General features: G+C 42.0%; 1 protein-coding gene across 33 annotated transcripts in view; it reads right to left on the reverse strand.

Annotated features, from left to right (window-relative positions):
- NRXN3 (neurexin 3) overlaps positions 1 to 21,537 on the reverse strand; it is a 1,209,742-nt gene that overhangs the window by 284,729 nt on the left and 903,476 nt on the right. For all 33 annotated transcript variants that reach the window (XM_083500839.1, XM_083500837.1, XM_083500855.1 and 30 more), the window contains one exon: positions 19,642 to 19,823. In XM_083500839.1, coding sequence (XP_083356965.1) covers positions 19,642 to 19,823 — 182 coding nt within the window. The remainder of the gene's footprint in view (positions 1 to 19,641; positions 19,824 to 21,537) is intronic.

The raw sequence follows: 21,537 nt of genomic DNA on the forward strand, positions 1-21,537 counted from the left end.
CCCACGTGTAGGAGATATCCAGTGGATATCTTTGCTGCTTTCTTTTGTAGGTATGGTTGGTATGTCGGTATTGGTGTGCTCACTATTTTTAATCCATGCTCTTTATGGTCCCATGTCCATTTTCATACACATCAGCAAGGTTCCTAGCACATACAGAATGCTTTGTGCTACCTTAAAAGAAGGTGCAGGGAAACAAAAATTGCACAATCCCAAGAAGGAGAAAGCACATATGTACTTGAAATGCAAGAAGGGCAGTGTACTATCAGCAACTGACAAAACAAAATGTCACAGGGTACAGCAGAAGGGATGCTGGTCCAGCAATACCCTTGCTGTAAGGGAAAAAAATCAGTATACAAAAAGCAAGGACCTCAAACCATGCTTGGTTTTGTATAAAACTCTGGAGAAATAATGGGCATGGCCACATGGAATTCTCAGTGTGGGTGTCTCTTCAGCACAAGTAAATCCGAAGAGGCACCAATCTTAACCCATGTTGACAAAAGCTTCCTGAACACAGGAGATGTACTCTGGAGAGCTTTGCCTAAAGCTGCCCTTCCATTTCCCCCCTTTCCCTAGTCCCAGCTGCACAGACATCAGGTACATAACTCTGGTACACTCTTTGTTTTATCTGCTCAGCCACTTGACTGCATATGATTGAACTCACTGCAACCCACGGAGAGTAATGAGATTCAGAAGCAAAGCAGTATGACAGGGAAATGGCCCAATTATGCTGAGCCTTGCTTTTTCTCCCAGCAAAACAGATCCAGTTCAACTGTTCAGCACACAAAAAGAAGCAGGAGCCCTGAAAGGGCTGTCGGAGAAGGAGACTGAAGAGATGGCAATTATTTTAATTGCCTTCTGAGGGATGGCAAATGGCAATGATGTTTGCCATAATTGCAGAGTGATGCCAAGGAGTCAATAATTTCACCTGGCCTTTATTTCCCGAATGGAACCCAAATTAGCTTTTCATCCTCTGTGTTAGTGAAGTATTGTTTATTTTCCATTAAACAATATTTGGGTCAATGTGCTCTTGTTCTACTCAAATCTAGATGGAAACCAGCTTTGCTAATTGTGTGTTCAGATCACTCTGAAGGAGTGGTTTTTCTTACATCTGATTTATTAACTTTTGACTGCAGACCTTCACCAAATTCTTTGCCTAGGTCCTGCTGAAATGGATAGGACAGAAGCATGTACAATTCTGTACAGATCGCTGTGTTCTGCTGATAACCATGGGGCATTTTTGCATCTTATCGATTTTATTGACATTAGCATAAATGTGTCAGTTCTTGGTTCATGAAAAGTGAAGAGTAAGGACAAATGTGGGCAGGAAGGGGAAACCATCAATTCTTAGCAGGGATGAAAAGGAGAACACGTCAGCGCAGAAAATATTGATAATTATGAGCACACAAACCCACTTTTTCATAATATTAGATCAACTGGCATAGGTTATTGGCAGTGGGTTTCTCACAAAAGAAAGTGCTTCCTTACACAATAAACAATTCATTTATTAAATTCACTGCCACTAGATGTGGAGATGTCTTCTAGTGTAGATGGCTTTGAAAAGGAACTGGACAAATTAATGGTGGACAGTCTATCAAGGGCTACTAGCCACGATAACTAAAAGGATCCTTCATGATCAGGGATGGCTACCAGGTACTTTGGAAGAAAAACAAAGTATAGCCTTCATGTCCCGCTTACTAAATACCCAGCATGAAGGACATTCCTCTCTCCTGTTAGGCAGAACAGTTCACACATATTTTCAAAGACTGTGCTTGCTTCCATCAAAGAGTAAGGTTTATCTTCAAAAACAGAATGTCTGAGTCCCCTTAAAACTTTGATAAATCATACACACACTTCCAATCCTTTAAGACATAAGGGAAGAAGTGAGCAGTTCCCATGAAACAATGAACTAAACTATGTGATTCTTCCAGTGCCTGAGGCTTGACAAGAGATCTTCATTAAAAGGTTTTTAAGTGTAATAAAATTGTTCCCTCTTTCCTATACCATTCATCAACATTTTTCTTAAGAGAAGTGCCTTCTTATTAACACATCTTTCCTGCTCTGCACACCCCTTAAATCTCACATGTGCATTAAGAAGCAGACTGATCCAGAAAGCCAAACATATCTAAGGAACCTTAAATGGGATTGTGTCTCATTCCTCACAAATTTAACCAATTATGAACCTTCCAGCAAGGACATCACTTCAGATTTCCTTTGCACCAAATTCCAGTCTCCCCCACCCCAAGCTGGCAAATTTCTCAGGGAAAACAGGAAGGTTAATTATAAATTATTGTGGAGATACCTGATAGTTCAGATGGGTTACATTCACACCATATGTTAAAGCACTCTGGTAACACTGTAAATGGACATGGCTTCCCCAAAGAATTCTGGGAGCTACAATTTGTTAAAGGTGTTGTAACACTGAATCTAGGATCCCACAGAGTTTTTGAATGGAAACAAGACCAATCATTCTGTATATGCTACAGAATGAAGTGACAGATTCAGGCAGCAGAATTTTGAACTGTACCACTTCAGAGTACAAACTGGGGAATCCTACTTCTCAGTGTTCTCCCATGTAAAAAGATCCCTGCATGTAGTAAACTAGCACATCAGGTTGGAGACTTGAACCAAGTTCCCTACTAATTTACTACATGCAGGAAATATTATCTATTCCAACAATTTATATTCAAAAGGACTGGTGAATCAATGGTGGCATCAGAATCTCCACTGCCTTTGAAATTAATCAAACACAACACAAGATTACTGGAACTTTTATTCTCACAATTCAGTGCAATTTATGCATCACCAACCCACTCAAAGAAATGGAAGTAAATGATTAAATTAAAAGCTGAGATAAAAGAGGGGGGAAATGAAGATTCACTTTGTTCTATTGATACCGCAAATGAAAAGTTCCAGTATCATTAGAGAGTTCCCTTTTTTTGGTTTCCAGTTATAATTTTGTAGAACCTTTTTTGTTTCCCCTTTAGTCATATTTTCTATAAACTAAGTGTCAGATTTTCCTTATCAGGAAGCTACTCCAGCTCTCTAATCATCTGAGTTGCCCTTTACAATAACATTTTGAGTTCTGAAACAGGGTGTCCAGAATTGAAATGTATTCCAAATGTTATTTTAGATTGTATGGTAAATGTAGCAATATCAAAGCTTTCAAAAATAGCATTATATATTTGAAATTTTATTTTCAGCTCTCTTGCTAGTGATTCCCTCTTCCAGCTTGTAATGCTCCAAGTTTAGTTTAATCCTCCGATCTTAACTCATTTGTCCTGAGCATTAATATAAAATAATGTAAAATAAACCATTTTTATCTCTGTGGGCTTTTAAAATTAATTACTTCTATTTTCCTGGTGAATTGTTCTGTAAAGTATAGATCTGTGTGGTCATTGCCTCCCAGCATATCAGTTTCCTCCCCCAATCACCAAGGATCTGAGTATCTTTGCTGTACGTACTTCTCTGCTCCTGAAGAATTGCTATAGACTCCAAGTGCACCTCCAAGTCATAGTGGGCTGATTTCTGCCATATCCCCACTGCTTGGGGAAATCCCACTGGTATTCCAACTGCAAATGTACAAATGTCCTTTGCTTCTGAATGTAGGGATTGGAAGCATTGTGCTGAATGTGATTAGCAGGCACCTATTTTGTTTGCAAACCTGTTGCTTGTTTAGGATTTCTACTTCTGGCAGCAAATATGCTATATTTCCTTGGGAGCAAAAGAACATTTACTTTGGGAGGGGGGAAATGTTCAGAATAAACACCCCTACTCCAAATATATTTTCAATACAAAACATGAGTCAGATAAAGTAATAATAATATAATAGTAATAATTTATTATTTATACCCCACCCATCTGGCTGTGTTTCCCCAGACACTCTGGGCGGCTTCCAACAGAATATTAAAAACACGATAAAACATCAAACATTAAAAGCTTCCCTAAACAGGGCTGCCTTCAGATGTCTTCTAAAAGTTGTTTATTTCCTTGACATCTGATGGGAGAGAGTTCCACAGGGTGGGTGCCACTACCAAGAAGGCCCTCTGCCTGGTTCCCTGTAACCTCACTTATCGCAGGGAGGGAACGGCCAGAAGGCCCTTGGCGCTGGACCTCAGTGTCTGGGCTGAACAATGGGGGTAGAGACACTCCTTCAGGTATACTGAAGCATCTCCACTACCCTGACAGTAACCACAAATGACCAAGAGAAACTAAAATCCATTCCTCTAGTCATGAAGCATTGTGTAAAAATTTAATTTAACTATACTATATTTTCCCCTTCTTCTTGTTTTTTAAAAAAGAGACATTAGCATTAAAAATGAATGATTTGCTAAAAGGTACTGAATGGTGCTTTTCTGCTAAGACACTGGTTGTATTGACTTGTTCAAATGCTTTCTTCTGACCTAGAGCAGCAGGGAGGGGAGAAGGGGACACAAACGACCTCAGAACCTGCCCGCCAGATTCTTTTGTTGTCATTAGGTCTCTGAAAAGATGAAGTGAAAACCTATATTTACTGAAGGAGAGCAGTTATTTCAGCACACACAAAAAGTTCAAAGCCCTGTTCAAAAGGTATTAAAGGAGCTTTTTACATGTTAAATTTCGAGGCTGGCAAGTGATGAAATGAAAAAGGACTTCGTGTGGCACACTTTTGCAAGGGTCAACGCAGCCTTTCTGCTAAGCCTTTCTCCTCAACAAGGAGAGGGCGGGGGGGGGGACATTACTTTTAACAGTGAAACTTTACTTGATCATGCATTACTACAGCTGAAGTTCAAAGTCACACAAAAAAACCCCAAGAACTTAACCTTGGCATTATCCATCAGCAGTGGAGACCACTCAGTTAGGGTGAACAGGACACTGCCTCACCAACCACAGTCCACCTTCAGCCAACCTCCACCTGTTGGCCTTCTCAGTTACAATCAGTCCAGGGGGCAGCATTCCCCATCAGTTCCCTGAGTCTCAATGTTGCCCTTTTAGCACTCAGCAGGGGGGAGGATGGGGACAAAACTAGAATTGCTTGGCACTGCCTCTGATTGGCTCTGGCTCCACCAAAGGTTGGTCTCCCTGCTTTCTGCCGTACCGGTCCCAATGGGCACCAACCATCACTGCCTGTCAGTGTAATCCCTTCAGGTCATAAGAGACAGAGAGGTGGAACAGCAGGGCCTCCCTATTGGCTCTGCCGGAAGACCAACAACTTTTGCTTCTTCCTTTGCAAACCTTTTCATTGCAGTGGGTGACTACAAAAACTCTGTCACTAAGAACTAGAGTCTGAATCTACATTTTCCCTTCTCCCTTCCAATCCGGTTTCCTTTTGTGTCACACCTTTTATATTGTGAGCCTGAGGGCAGGAGTCACCTTATCAGAGAGCATTGATAATAAGAGCAGTAAAATTAAAGATTCATTTGAAGAACCCAACATTTTGCAGGGTGAAGAGGAGCGGAGCAGGGAGAGGAATAATTATTTATATCCTGCTCTCTTACTAAAAATATCCTGACCACAGTGAAGCTTAATTATAAAACCATATAATAAAAATCAATAAACTGAACTATAAAAATCCTAAAAATAACAATAATGTAGCCAACACTTACAAACAAGAACCCACTACTCAACAGCTGCATGAACATGAGCTAAATTTAGCTTGAAAGTACTTACAGTATCTTTCTTTTTATTAATTTGTTCTCTGCTTTAGGCTGGGGCTTTGGGCTTAAAAGCAATATATTAAAGAAGTAGAACAGAACAAATCCGTATATTGGACAAGAAGATAAAGGTGCAACTACAGGTTCTCTTCCCTTTTTCCATGTTCTTCTAGATCAACAACACACATTATTTCCATTTGCTCAACATCTACAAGGCAGCTGCAGCCCAAGATAGGAAAATAAGTGGTACCAATACTTCAACACAAGTATAGTGTCAGGATCAAGAGGGTAATTGTACCACTGTATTCTGTCTTGGTCAGGCCATACCTGGAGTACTGTGCCCAGTTCTGGGCACCACAGTTTAAGAAAGATCTAAAAGCTGGAACATGTGCAAAGGAGAGCAACCAAGATGATCCAAGGGTTTGGAAATCAAGCCTTAGTCTGGAAAAGAGAAGTCTGAGAGGAGATATGATAGCTATCTTTAAATATCTAAAGGGCTGTAACATGAAAGATGGAACAAGCTTGTTTTCTCCTGCTCTCAAGAGTAGGACCTGAACCAATGGATTCAAATTTCAAGAAAAGAGATTCCAACTAAACATCAAGGAGAACTTTCTGATGGTAAGAGCTGCTTGGCAGTGGAATGGACTCCCTCGGAAGGTGGTGGACTCTCCTTTCCCGCAGGTTTTTGAGCGAAGGTTGGATGGTGATCTTTATTGGATGCTTTAGCTGAGATTCCTGCATTGTGGGTGGTTGGACTAGATGATCCCCAGAATCTACAATTCTATGATTCTATTGTTCTTCAAATATATTTTACATTATTCTAGAAATAAGTATGCTTTAACACTATCCTTTGATTCTTCTATAGAGCTGCCACTGCTCTATCAAGATATGTTGAATTTTGCAGGGTTGCCTGTATTTCCATTAAAGTGGTTAAAATGTAATACTGTTAAGCAAAACTTGCCAAAAGTGTATTTGATGGAGAAACAGGAGCATAGAGAAAGGGAAAGCAGGCTGACATTTCAGGTCAGTCCAGATAAGAGTGTGAACTGACCCACTTGAGGACTGTTGGCAGGAACAACCCTTGCTGTCCAACAAAACAGAAACTGCACACAGATCCTACATAAAGGAGAGTTGCTTTGTATGAATGCTGTCATTAGGAGAGACAAATCTTCAGTTATCTCCTAGCCCAGACATGGCAGGCTGACATCTCCAGAAAAAGAGTGTATGGGTTGGGGGATGGACGTGGGGAGAAAGAGGTCATTTGTCACCCATCCTGCGGAATACTGTGACATCCCCAGATAGAATCATGTGCTAGGATTCTCTCTCAGATACAAAGTTACCCTAATGGGAGCCAACCTACCAATCTTACATGTCAAAAAGCTGATTGTTTCCTAGCTCCTGATAACAACGCGCCACAAAGCAGCCTCCCTCCAACCCAACCTTATCATTTAATAACACTCACGGAACACTGAAGAAATATGAACTCAACTCAGACAAAAGGAACGGCATTTAAAACAACTCACAGTGCCGAGACTGGGACTGCAGGCAAGCATGGCAGAAGGAGTGTCAACAGAATTCAAGTGCAAGATGCATACTTTAAAGCAGGAATGACCAACATGGTGCCCTCCAGTTGTTGCTGGATTCCAGTTTCCAGCAGTCCTAACTAGCATGACCCACCATCAAGGATTACTGGAGTTGTAGTCTACAATGTGTACAAATGTGTATGCCAGGGTAAAATGTGCACAAAAAGGTATATTGGTGAAAATAAAAAAAATAAAATGCAATACATAAAATTGCTAAAACAAGAGAAATATCTCAGACGTGGGTTGCACATTCCTGGATGTGGCTAAAGTATCGACATTTGGAAGACCTATGATTCTGTTTAAACTCAAGAACCATTTGAAAATTATACCAGGAGATGGGGAATGGGATCCAGTTGGCAGACCAATTATAAGATCTCTCCCCACTCACACCTATGGGGAATTTTGACAGGCAGGTTGGCTAATTTCTAAGACCTGGAGGCCCTTGGGCAAGATTTTTCCCCCTCCAAACCTGCACACTTTATCACAACATATGTTAAAGCATAGATAACCCATACTTTCCCCTCCAGACATTTGAGAACTGCACTGCAAAATTCAGAGAAACGATAATTTCAAAGGGTGGCTAAGTTTTGTTGCACGTATTGTTTCGGAAAATGAAAATTTGGTAGGTTCACCTTTAAATGTGAACTAAATCAAATTACTCCCCTATTCCTACTTCCAGATTTCCTGTTTATTGAGCATTCCTCTTGATTTGTCTGTATGAAGTTTCTAGGCAGGTTTGACAACGCTGGCTATTGAGTGGAGTTATACAATGTTGCATTAAGCAAGTGTTGTCCTACATTTGCCAATGCATTTCCCCATCACATTCCTGATTTCAAAGTCCATTTTGATGTGGAGGGAATCTTCTATTTGCCAGTAGATGACTGAATCCCACCCATAAAAGGTGACAGTCTGGAAGCCTGGAAGTACCTTAAGAGTCCTGCTCTGTGACTGGAAGCTCCATGTGATCAAATACCTCCTGAAGTACTACTAGTAATGAAAGATATGTTTTGCATGGTCCTTTGGATGTCTACTCAGAAGTAAACCCTGCTGAGATCAGTGGCACTTACTTCCAGATAAAGGATGCAAATTCAGGAAAGAAGAGAGGACAGAATGGAAGGAAGGAGAGGGACAGATGAAGGCATTGAAGAAGCAGAGTAGCATGATTCTAGGATGCTTTATTATGTTTTAGGATTGCATTGAATTTCTCTCAGGTAAGCTTGCAGGTGAATATTTCCCATGGATCACTGCTCTCACAGCCCCCACTCATGAACACAGAAGAAACAGCTGTAGCTGGCCAATGACCCATTTTGGCCAGCATTCTGTCCTCACAGTGGCCAACCGGGCGCCTATGGGAAGCCTGAAATCAGAATTTGAGAGTGATAGCAATCTCACTGCCTTCAGCTTCCAGCAACTGATATTCAGAAGCTTACTCCCTCCAGCAATGGTGACAGAGCAAAGCCATCATTACTATTAGTCACTAGAAGCCTTATCACAGCCAGACGGAGATTTCCATGAGGAAATCTTGGTATAGGTTACAGGTGCACATTTCATTTTTATTTTTTCGTAACATTTTATTAAATCTTTTTCACAATTCAATAAGATAAAAGCAACTAAACAAAAACAGAGAGGGGTGGAAGAAAATAGAGTGTTTTCTCAAAGGCAGCTCTTAACCTTTATCTCACACAAAAAGTGGTAGACCCTCCCAGCATTCACCGAACTTTCCTTTCATCTCCCAGGCTCCTACCCTGGGAGGTCTTCCCTTCCTTGCCTCTCACTCAGGGTCCTTCCACCAATCATCTACAACTTCATGTGTGTGATCCCTGGACCCCAATAATGGCCCAGAGCAGAGGACATCAAGGGTATGGGGAGAGAAGAAAGACAATAAAGTGAGGGAAGGAACAGAAGAAGGAAAAGGGTATGGTATTTATATGGCATTTGTATTTTTAAAATGTATCATCAGGGTTGCCAATAATAATATTAACAATAATTTTATTATTTATAACCCACCCACCTGGCTGGGTTTCCCCAGCCACTCTGGGCAGCTCACAGCATATCTGAGAACATACTAAAACATCAAACATTAAAAACCTCCCGATACAGGGCTGCATTCAGATGTCTTCCAAAAGTTGTGTAGTTCTTTATTTCCTTGACATCTGATGGAAGGGTGTTCCATAGGGAGGATGCCAATGACAAGACAGCCCGAGAAGGCCAAATTCCTTCTACTACTTTTTGTTTTACAGTAGTATCTGGAAGGTAGAAGTCTAAGGCATGGAATGTGTGAGTGGGGGATGTTCATTGTATGTTTTGCAACTGAATACTATTGTTTAAAGGGGTCCCTTGAAATACCACTAAGTTCAGCATTGAAAATGACCTACTTGCACCATTGATCTTCCCCAGCAAATGCTGCTGAGGCTTCACTAAAAGTGGTTAGGGAACAACATGCATTTGTATGTGTGTGCCTTCCACAGCTGATCATGGAAGCCAACTGTGCCTGTAGCTTGCCAGATCAGGTTTCTATCTTTAATTCAGGTTTCTATAGAGTGAAAACTATATGAGGGACTAGGGAGAAATAATAGCAGATAAAAATGATTGAGTGCAGTAGCTACAGAATAAAACTTAGAAAACAAGACTGAAAAAACTAAATTTATACAGTACAGGAAAGAGGAGAATGCTCAGAGGTGATATGATCACATACTATAAATACCTTCAAGGTAACAATATAAATGCAGGAGGCGAATTATTCATAGTCTCTGAAGGTGGTGGGATGCATCAGAATTGGAGGTATCTAAGAACAAAAAAGTTTGGGCTAGGGTGGAGTGGAATGTTTTGATTAGTCAGGGCAAAAAGACTAGCTTACTCAAAGTAATAAATAATTCTGCTTTAAAAATAATAATTAAAACCATTGTTTTTTATTTCCCATGTCTACTCAGCAGCACCACACTGATCAGCATTATGTATGTTCAAATACCATTTCCATGCTTTTAAAGGTATCCCACATAGCAGATTCCATCATCCTCGGCCAGCGTGGCCAATGGTCAAGGATGATGTAGTTCAGTAGCGTATGGAGGGCCATACGTTCCCCATCTCTGGTCTACACTCTGGTCCAGCAGCTACTCTCCATAGTCTTAAGCAAATATCTCTCTCAGTCCTGCTAAGTGTAAATACCATGGACTGAACTATGCCTCTCCTACAACTTATGACAGAGTCAACTTACCGGTAATCAGTGGATGAACCCATTCAGCTCCATGATCTTTGCAAACTAGGAAGCAATGCGACACCTACATTCCACTCAAGCTCCTTCAAATTTATGCCAGGGCATACACTTGGTAAACCACTTAGAAGACTATTTCAAACTTTGGAATCTATTTTGGCATTCAGCATCATACAAATACACTAATTAAAACTATAAATAATAAACAAAATTTGCCGAGAAGCAATCCCCCCCTTCGTACTCCATACCCCACCGTGCGGGTTCAGTCTGATGTTAAAATACAGTAGACCCACAACTTACATGCATTATGTGCAAGTTACGTGCATTACGGTAACTTGTGTGAATTCAGCTTTATGTGCTAGGTCAATTATTTTAAAATAAATAAATAAAAAGAGGGGCAGGCATCTAGGGGAAAAAACTTTGGCAATCCCAGCTGCCATTGCACCCAATGTGTTTCAACTATATATGATATTGGCTTTATGTGCTGTCCCCATGTAAGCTGTGGGTCTACTGCAGCTAGGACGCAATTGTAGTGGGCAGGTTGGCTATGCCAGAACCCTGATTTGTCAAAGGCACCCTCCAGACAGAAGCTCCGAATAAGAGAATTGTAGAGTTGGAAGGACCCCAAGGGACGTTGCAATTCATTTCAGGAATAACAACTAAAGAATTCCTGACAGATGGCCATCCAATCACTGTTTAAAAGCCTCCAATGAAGAAGAGTCCACCATATTCCATTGCAGTCTGTTCCACTGTCAGACAGCTCTTACTTGCCTTCATTTATGCTCCTTCCATAAGTTTCACAAGACTAATCAAGACCCGCATGGAAAAGAAACTGACACCCTTAACGTGTGGTGAGCGCACATCAACAGAGTAAGAAAGTGCATCTCATCCATCATCATATGGCTGAGGGAAAGGTGCAAGCATGTGAGATTCATTTCTTTGCCAGGCTGCCTCTAACTCTGCAGGTTTATGTTCAAGAGGCTGTTTTCCTGGGTTCAGTAATTGACAGCAATAACAAAAAAATAAGCTATTATCAGGCTTGTGAGCAGCAGAGGTAAATTTGGGCTTAAAGTGAGCAACTTGTGTTATCATCTGCTTCAGATGAGAAATATCCTCTGCTGCTGTTATATCCTACCCTAGATTATGAACTACCTCATGGGAAGCCACAACTCACTCAAATAATAAGCACCAGGTATATGAAACTGGGAAAGAAAGCAGGAGAGCTGCCTGGTTCTTGTATTGCAGGGAGGGGCTGCAAAGCCCCCCCCCCCCCACGATTTCACCCACTAAACAATGGCAGAGAATGGAATTGTTTTTGTTTTACCCATCTCAACTTTTAAACAGAGAGGTCAGAAAATCAGCCTGTTTTAACACAAGCTCTTCCTATTAACCAGAAGCTTTCCAGTTCAAATATGTTTTATATATTGTGATGTTGACTAAAGGGGGTGCCTCTTAGTGCAAATTATACCACCCCAGGCTGTGATCCCAAAAGATCTCCCTTGCTAAGCAAATCCTGCTTTTGTCCCTATATGTCGGAAAGATCTCCAAGGACAGCAATGTCATCCCAAAGGAGCTGATGTGAAGCCAGGCAGTGCTGTGGTTAGGTCTTGTTCCTTTCTGTGTTATTTGTCTACATGCACACCCTCAACAAAAACAGTTGCACCTATTCAGCTGGGAATGTGAATTGTAAATCCATTTTATTAAAGCAGCCCAAACCTCTGCAGAGCAACCTCCTCTCGGATTAAGAAAGGATTATTTCCATTTACCTCGTGTCAATTAAGAAAAGATTTCAGCTTCACAAAAATGTCAGACTTCAACTAAATCAGAGGGTTTTATGAGAAGGTTTTCACCACTTTAAATAGGTAGGTTTAATTAAGCTGTTGGGTATGTATGCAAGCAAACAAGGCTCAAGTCTCTGCTGAGCTAATCTCCCTCTATGGTGGGCAAAAGGCTTTGCTTATCCTCAAAGGATTCCTCTGGCAGGATGCCCCGATCACTTCTGTAGGGAGTTTTGCAACAGTGTCTGGTCTCATTTCCCCCGTAATTGTGGGCCCTTAAAATCATAGGCTAGGTAGGACTATAGCAGGATAGGTATAAAGTACAAATTTGCAGTACTCTAAAGCTCAGGAGACAGTGGGAAACAAACCTTGGAGGGGGGGGGGAATGCACTGGAAGTTGCAGATCAGGTTACCTGTGCAAAAACAGGTGTGATAGTGTGGGCTGTAGGCTGCACTGTGAAATAAACTAAGGGTTGTAACCACTGAGTTAGATGAATGTGGGACATAGTGAGTACTTGTAACATGGAATGGCAGCTTGAGTTATATGATAGCCTCAGTTGCATAGATTCCATATCTCTATTCCAGTGAACAAACAATTCCATTCTCTGCCATTGTTTAGTGTGTGAAATCTGGGGTGGGTGGGTGGGTGGCTTTGAGGCCCATCCCTGAAATATGAGGACCAGGCAGTGGGTGATGATGTTAAGCTGGGGGTACTCAAAATAGCAGAAATGTTAGGATCATGTGTATGCACACACTCAAGTGGTTAGTGTAAGATGCAGGCTCTCCATGTGTTATCAGTAATGTAATCCCCTTATTGTGCCATGATTTGACCACATCAGTGCAAACAAACATCCATGTGATGTGCACATAAAAAATCACGGCAGTGTAAATCCATTTACATGCACACTTTCAACGATCTAATGCACTGCTCTCTGTGCGCATAACCACGCTTTTCTCTGTCTTTCTGGCAAGACACAATACTCATGTTTATCTCTCTGGTAGAGACGTTGTGGGGATTAATTAAATAATATTTTAAAATGCCATTCTTTGCATGTTACTGAAGAGCTGCAAATGTGATGGCATCTTAGTGAAGAGGGATCCCTTGGACTTGTTCTTTGCAAAGTACTTTAAGGACCCTATGGGAAGAAAGACATTGTGTAAATATATTATGATTTTAATGTGACTGAACTTCATTTACCTCCTTTTAGTAATTAATGCTATTAGTCCGCCTTTAAAAAACACATTTAATAGTTAATCAGGACCTGGAACAATTTCAGTACAGTCTGACATTGCATCAAGCAGTGCTTAACCTTTGATGCAATGGGCACATCAGACATCAAGCCAGGGGTAAATTAAACTAATAATTGCCCTATTTAATTTCCTCCAAAAGGCAGCTTTCGGTGCTTAAGTGGTCACTGAATTATTGCTGCACCCTGCTGCCATCCACTAGCAATGAGGCTGGGATTTTGATTTTTGGGGATGCTGCAATGCAGGTGGTGACTAAAACCTAAGAAGCTAGAAGCTTTGATTATAGCCAAATTTAATTCTGTTTCTTTTTGTGGGCAATTATTTGTGCAAGTGCAAGAGAGGAAGCCAGGGGAAAGCATACACTTATCCTGAATATTTCTGGCCACAATCCAGATACATTCATACAGCCCAAACGAAGTCAATGGAATTGTTTAGCGGTGCTTTCAGAACTGTATTTTAGCATGCAGTTTACATACAATTACTTTACAGCAAAGGTGTAAGCTTAACACCTCCGCAGCTTGCTTTCTACTGTAAGAGAACTGGCTAATGTGATAAGAGAGAATGATCCCAATAGCTTCTGCATGTTAGCAGTTTAGTATATTCAACAAATATCTGTAGTTACCACATGGGATAGAATTACCATATTGTTTTGCTCCATAGGGCACACCGGACCATAGGGCGCACCTAGTTTTTAGGGGGGGAAATAAAGGGGGAAATTTCCCCCCCCCAGCCCCCAGAACAGGTCCAGGAGCGGCGGCAAGATTGTGCGCAACCTCGCTGCCGCTCCCAGAGCTTCCGGGGCTGGGGAAGGGGGAAGCCCGAGCTTCCCCCAACCCCAACCCCCCAGAACAGGCTGCTATCCACAAGCCTTCAGAGCCCAAAGGCTTGCGGATAACTGCCTGAAGCCCGGGGAGCGCAGCGGGAGTTGGCACTGTGCTGCCCGGGCTTCAGGCTGCAGGCTGCTATCCGCAAGCTTTTGGAGCCCGGTGGGAACTCCTGCCGCGCTCCGAAGGCTTGCAGATAGCTGCCTGAAGCCTGGAGAGCGAGAGGGGTCAGTGCGCACCGACCCCTCTCGCTCTCCAGGCTTCAGTGAAAGCCTGCATTTGCTCCATAGGATGCACACACATTTCCCCTTCATTTTTGGAGGGGGGAAAGTGTGTCCTATAGAGCGAAAAATACGGTACTCATATGTTACCTCAGCTCTTCCCCCGCCCCTATTTTTAGCAGTGAGAAAATGTGCTCTTACTCTTCTTTATGATCTTGCAACTTCTGGTTTGCTAGTAAGAATTTGTCATTTTCCACCATTCCCCCCAACTACCTCCCTCCAATTGCTGAGTTTATCCTGGGTTAGAAAGGATTCTTAGACAATATAATCCTTTATACTCCTAAGCAATCTGGTACTTTCCTAAAAGTGGAAACTCTAGCATCAGACAGAAATCAACAGGTATGGTTTTTCCTAGGACAGAGATGCATTGATAAATCTCTCTCACACCCACACAGACACACACACACAAATGAGGTTCCCAGGGACATAAATGCAGCTAACCAGCAGGCCAGTAAAATGTCCTTGTTGAATTGCCAGTGCTATTCAAGACCATTTCACAGAATTACATAGAATTACATAGCATTATTAGCCACCCATTCCTCCCCCACCCATTAGTAACCGATCACATTTGCCCAAGGGAGGAGAAATTCCAGCATTGCTCCCAAACCTGAACCCTCTGCCTCACAAGCTACTAGACCAACACACCAGTTTTTCCCTTGGTGGCAATTCAGCCTTAGAGTTTCTTTTGCTATATATCCATCAAAGTAGCATTAAGAAGTTTTCAGCATTCAGCAGTTGGAAGCACAAGGATTTAAGCATATGATGTCTGTTGAGTGGGTGGTTAATGAATCCCCATATCAGTGCACTGAGCCTCCATGCTGGTTGAATGCAGCTGGGGATCAGAAATCCATCATCTTTAGCTACAGGGCGTCACAGAGTTATTTCTTGCACTGCTGCACTGAGCTATACACCTGGTGTACTAGCGGCAACAAAGATGGGATTCAGGCTTGTTTGGAGGGTCAGCAAGACAATTTGAAGTGGCATAATGGCAAACAGCCTTAGCTACAAAGAATAACATTGGGGGCTGTGTGCACCCAGCTCCCAGCTTGATCTCCATGCCAGGAGAGGTATAACCTACCAAATTTCTGGGTTGCTCCTAAGGGTGAATGAGCAGGGTCAGAAAAAATAGGTAGCAACCCTAATGCAGGTTGAAGTATCCTCAGTAGGCCAACTCTATTCACACAGCTGACTAACAAAATCAAAAAGCTCTTAAACTCATGGAAGCAAACAACCATAAACATCAACATACTATTTCCCTGAATGTCACATTATTAAAAATAGAATATTAACATAGGTACTTCCATGCTGTTCTTATATAGCCCATTACCACTCAAGCAGAATATACTGATAATTTCTCTTGAATGTTTCTTTTATTCCACTGGCTGACTCTAAAAACTATCACTGTGTCTCAACACTCAGTCACAGTTTGGGTTAGTTTCAGACAGTAAACTGTTCTAGGTCAAATCAAAGGCGGTTTGGGGGCAGTGTAACCGGTTCTGCTGCACTGGGCACCGACACCAGAGGGCCCTGCAGGTTTTCACAACTTTAACAGAGTGAACTGCGCAGAAGGGAAGGTGAGAGGTGGCAGGGGGCGCCAAATTTTGGCCTTGCATGGGGCACCACTGAAATTTTAAAGCCGAAGGTTTGCCACTGGTCAAATCCTTGAAGCTTACTGCTGATGCTCTCTCCTCACTGGCTCAAATATAGGAGATTCCAGAGGCAACATGAACCAAGTTTGGTTTAAATTGGAGGAGACACCATTAGAGGCTTATGCCATTTTTGCAATTGCTTTATTTACAACAGTGTGTTACAGTGGCAAGTGCTCTTACCAGGCAGCAAACTATCTGAACCCCAGAAACAGGCCCCACTTCCTGCCTTCAGCTAATTCCCAGGTCTCTCTGTCTCTCGCACCACATACTCCCGCCCCTCCCCCCCAAGAATCCTTGGAACTGTAGTTGGTTAAGATAATTGGAATTGTAGCTCTGTGAGGGGTAAACCACATTTCCCATTATTCTTTAGGGGGGAAGCTGTGTGCTTTAAATGCATGATGACACACTTCCCCTGCTAAAATTCCATCTTATAGGCATCTCTTTGCCACCTAGGATTCCAGTTCTCCTTTCCATCTAGTCAGAAGACCAAGGGAATTTTCTTGCGTCGGCTGCATTACAGGAGCTAAAAGTGGCTACTCCCACCCTCAAGCTTCACCTGCCCTCCCAAGCCATCTGTGGAATTGGAGCCAATCGACTTCTTTTATAACTCTACTGGGGATAAGATAGGGCTGCACTGATAGTTTGCAATAAATACCCAAATGAAAGACAGCAAAATAAAGCTTCACTGCACAGGCAGGTGATTTATCTCTCCCTGTAGACATCAGCAGCACAATATCCATCATAAGCCACAGCTGTCCCGCTCACTCTCTGTTTACTCTCGATGAGCATTTTTACATGCTGTAAATCACAAGGTGGCAGCTGTGGTGAGGTAAGGTGAGGGCATGGTCCCCAGTTGAAACCTTGCAGTCTACCCATGTTGCGGGTATTGCCCCTATTCTTTACTATCCCAAAAGGCTGTGCCACCCAAATGTACCAGAAGCCTTCTCTGTGGCACCAAGCAGTTGACTCTCTCCCACCTTCTCTCCTTTCTCTCTCTTCTAGATTCAGCCCTGCACAACATAAATGCCTAGAAATTCATGAGCCGCGTGATTCTGGAGGGTGCGCCATTCATTTTCCCTGGGCTGCCAGCTCACTCACATCTGCACTGTAAATCAGCAGGGAAAAGGTTTCAGAGGTTATAGATTCTTGTCATACAAAACAGATGCCTGAGCACATAAATCTCCAGAGTGTCTAAAGGGCTCATAATTAAAAAATGAGTCCAAATGGATTTTCCATAAATTACATCTACAAAAGAAATTAATAAGATACCTTTTTGTATTCCCCTCAACCAGTATGCAAATAAGGAAATTATGTGGTAATAAACGTCCAGCGATTCCCCGGAGCTGTCTGCAAGATGTCAAGAGGGAGGTTATCGAGGAGGGATGCCCAACGTGAGTTGGAAAGCCAGCATCATATTTAGTTGATATCTGTCTGGATCTTATCACTTTATACCTGTGAATGATGGGAACATGGTGGCTGCCACATGCAGGGATGGCATGTAGGGAGAAGAGTTCTGTACACTTGCTCCCCACTCTGCACACTGGATGATGTATGTGGCTCTCCCAGACCTGACCCAAACTGGTCCCATGGGTTAGGCAGAGACAGAGGTGCTCCTGCGGAGGGATCACAAAAATTCTGAGACAACAGTCCCTGCTGAATGCGCCGACCCATTTTCAGGTTTATTACTTTTACAGCAGAAACCTATCTTTCATTGTTGTGATTCGCCTGGCAGGCTCTGCCCTCCTTTTTAGCCTCTTTGATATTTCTTGTGTTCCATCCACGTTCTTCTCCAAATTCTTTCTACAGCACAGTAATCTAAGCCTAGGGAAAATCTATTTTTAGGCAAAGAGCTGGAAGAGAGGCGGCTAGAGAACTGTTTCTTAATTGATTTTTTTATTGTCTTTAAATTGTGGTCGTACAAGCTTAGCTATATTGTAAGTTGCTTTGTGAAGGCCTTTTGCCTTGAAAAGCAGAGTATACACCTAGAATAAACTAATAAGCACTATTGGTATAATAACATGAAACATATGGGATGATACCCAACTGGCAGAGATGTGGGATGAACTCTTTATGCTGGGCTGGGGAGGGTGTTTGGTCGGAGATATCCTTCTGCTCAGTTCTGCTGGCTGAGTCAGCCTGTCACTACCAACCAAACATGCAGGCAGGACACATGTGGGGAGGAGGGAGGGCTGAACCAGTCCAGGATCTGCTGGGCCTGACTTGGGCCCCCACTTTCTGCTGCAACTGCTGTGAGCAACTAGGCTCTGCAAAACCTCACTGGTGGGATCCTCAGAACAAACCCATCAAAATTATGGGCTTAGGTTATTTGGTTGCCTTCTGCCTCAAAATAAACCATGCCCTTCCAACTGTACAGTTCTATGATTCTATAAGCACAATAGGTGCATTATGCACATATAGTAGCACAACATCATGATAAAGGGATACACTGATAACATGCTTATCTTCATGAGGTTACATGAATTAGGGTTGCAATCCTGTGCACACTTACCTGGGACTAAGGGCCAATTGATTGAGTGCATTTTACTTATGGGTTAAGACATGTATAGTACTGCTAACAAATCAACCTTAAATTTGTCCAACTAAGATGGCATACTGAACCCTCACTGCTCAGATATGCAGCTCACTGGGAATCCACGATCAAGCCATGATTTATCACCCAACCAAGCTGACACTATATAGGATTCCGTTGCACATAAAACCAGATTTGTTGCAACTGCTCTCATCTGATAGATTAGGACAAAGAAGAAATTGATCTCATTGGATAAACAATAAACAGTATATATTGCCGCTGTGCCGCTAGGTCCAACACACTGTACACACGTTACCAAATCAGGATTTTGTATCAAAACCATTTTAGGCCACTTGCTGATTTCAAAGAAATATCACTGAAGTCTTAATCTAAATAACAGACCATGTAGGTTGTTTCTGCCAATCTTGTCATTCCAACTCACTATATGGGCAGCAGCCATTGCAAACACAGCCACCAACTCTATAGGCACCAGCTGCCAAGGCTCTAAAATATGCAGAGCATTTCCGTGGAGTGAGCACTGAACTGTGGAAAGGTGGTGTATACCTTTAAAAAGAAAAAAGAATAACCAAAATACAAGTAAACGAAATCAAACCCCCAACTAGTACAGCAACTTTAGGCTGATGCGCAGAGTTATAACACTTTATAAAGAATTACGATAACTGTGGGGAAATGGCAGTATTCAATTCAATCCAATCACAAATTCTCTGCATGGCTCGGATATTGTGTATTTATTCCTATGTGTTGTACTTTGGTCCAATTAGATTAAAGTGTGTACGTGTCTAGGGGTTGTTTTTTGTCTTTTGCTAAGACTCCTGGTTTGTAGAAAATGGAGCGAAGCCAGCAGAGGAAGTGAGGCGTACAGGAAGGATAAGAGTCTTGTACTCACTATGTGAAGCTGCAGGAAGTCAGTAAGGCCAGGCGCACTGTCGATCCGAACCAAGATGCCATCTTTCACTGTTGTGCTGAACCCGACAGCAAGGCGGTCCGTCCTTGTGCTGGGCCTGTCATTTGCTGGCCAGGTGTAAAGGATGAGGCCTCCACTTTTCCCAAATATATATGTGGCACCAGCTTCAAAACAGAACAAGAGAAATCTACGAGTTAGCTTACCCAGTTGCAGTAGCATTGCAATTGTAGCAAATAACACTGTGTCTAACTACAATATTCCATTTATGAGAGTGATGAAGTCCAAGGCCTAGGGGGTGGGGTGGGGGCTGTGTCACCCTGAATTAAAGTTCTGAACAAAATGAATTAATAACAAAGCAAACGCTAAAGAGATATGCATGAACATTTTCAGACTCTACTGCATAATAGCACAAGGCAGATAATGCATCGTCTCTAAAAGCCTTTTATATATTGTGATGAACAACCCAGTTAGGCTTCTTTTGCATTGAAATTCATTCCACATCTCTAAAATGTACATTAAAATCTTCCCACAGAGCCTGGCATATTATAGTTTGCAGCTCCTGACTGGTGAATCTGCCGTATAACTTCCCTTACCTGGAGGGAAGGAAGACCAGAAAGGCTTTAATTGGGGAGGAGGATATACATTTGCCAAGTCCATCAAATATCTGACCAGCAGCCAATCCCATCAGTGAATGTAGACTTTTCTGCCTCTGCCTTAAAGAGTATTTGCTATGCAGATTATTATGGCCTTTTAGAATAGAATAAACGCCTTCCAAGCACTGTTGAAATGAATATTCATGCTATTTCTGGTTATCCTAAGTGAACGTACATGGGATTAACAAGGGAACCACAAACAGATAAGTGGTACTTCCTTTTAGGGAAAGATAAATCACAGGTGATAGGCTTTGCTGTACCCATTTAGTTAAGCTGTGCTTCAGGTGCCCATCTCCAACTAAAGACAAGAAGCATTTGCAATAAAGACAGCTAGTAGGTTTTATCATGCACCCATGATTCCATTATCACTAACACAAGTCAGAGCAATATCAGAAGCTGTGTTGCTTCTAAAGAAAAACAAAAAACCCCAATTCAGTTAACAATACATCCATGGGAATCAACCAGCTAGCTGCACATGGAGATAAGGTGTGGTTGTTCAGTGCATGATCTGGAGAAATAACTTGCCTTCCAATGACTGATATAGAAAAGTGGGGGTGACTTCCTTTTCTCAAAGCTTTTCAAGAGGCCAGAATATTCAGCCGAGAAAATAAGACTCATGAACAGCTCAATATTTTGAATGTTTAACTGGAATTAAGTCCCAATTCATTTCAGGGCATTTCCCAAACTGTTAAGTTCTGAATTATATTTGAGTTTTCACATGATGTGAAAGCCACTTCCGGAAGTATTGTGGAATATAGTGCATATTTGGTGCTTGTTTCCATATTATTTGTTTTTTTCTGGAATCAAATAACACAGAAATGAGAAGTGGCTTTTATGCTGTGTGAAAGCTCAAATATAATTCAGAACTTAACTGTTAGAGAAACATCATGAAAATGGAACAAACTGCCATTTGAATGCAGTCTTTGTCACTGAATACTCATTGCTGAGGAGGAGAATAGCAACAACACAGCAGGATTTGTTCCCTTCATGACCTGCTTTGGGGCATCCCAGAGGAGGAAATCATATGCTGAACTAGGTCAACTTTTGGTCTGATCCAGCATAGTTCTTCTGACATTCTTACCTAGCCTTCCCCCCTCCCAAAACAGCATATCTCGTTTAAATAATTATCATTGCCATTTTGTACTCCAATTTCCTTCAGCTGCTTTGCCTTTTTCATGTCCCTAATCCATTCCCTATGATTAGCACCTTTATGCCTTCTTAAACA

Source organism: Podarcis liolepis (assembly GCF_965112155.1).
Source record: "Podarcis liolepis genome assembly, chromosome: 1".
NCBI classification, from domain to species: Eukaryota; Metazoa; Chordata; class Lepidosauria; order Squamata; family Lacertidae; genus Podarcis; species Podarcis liolepis.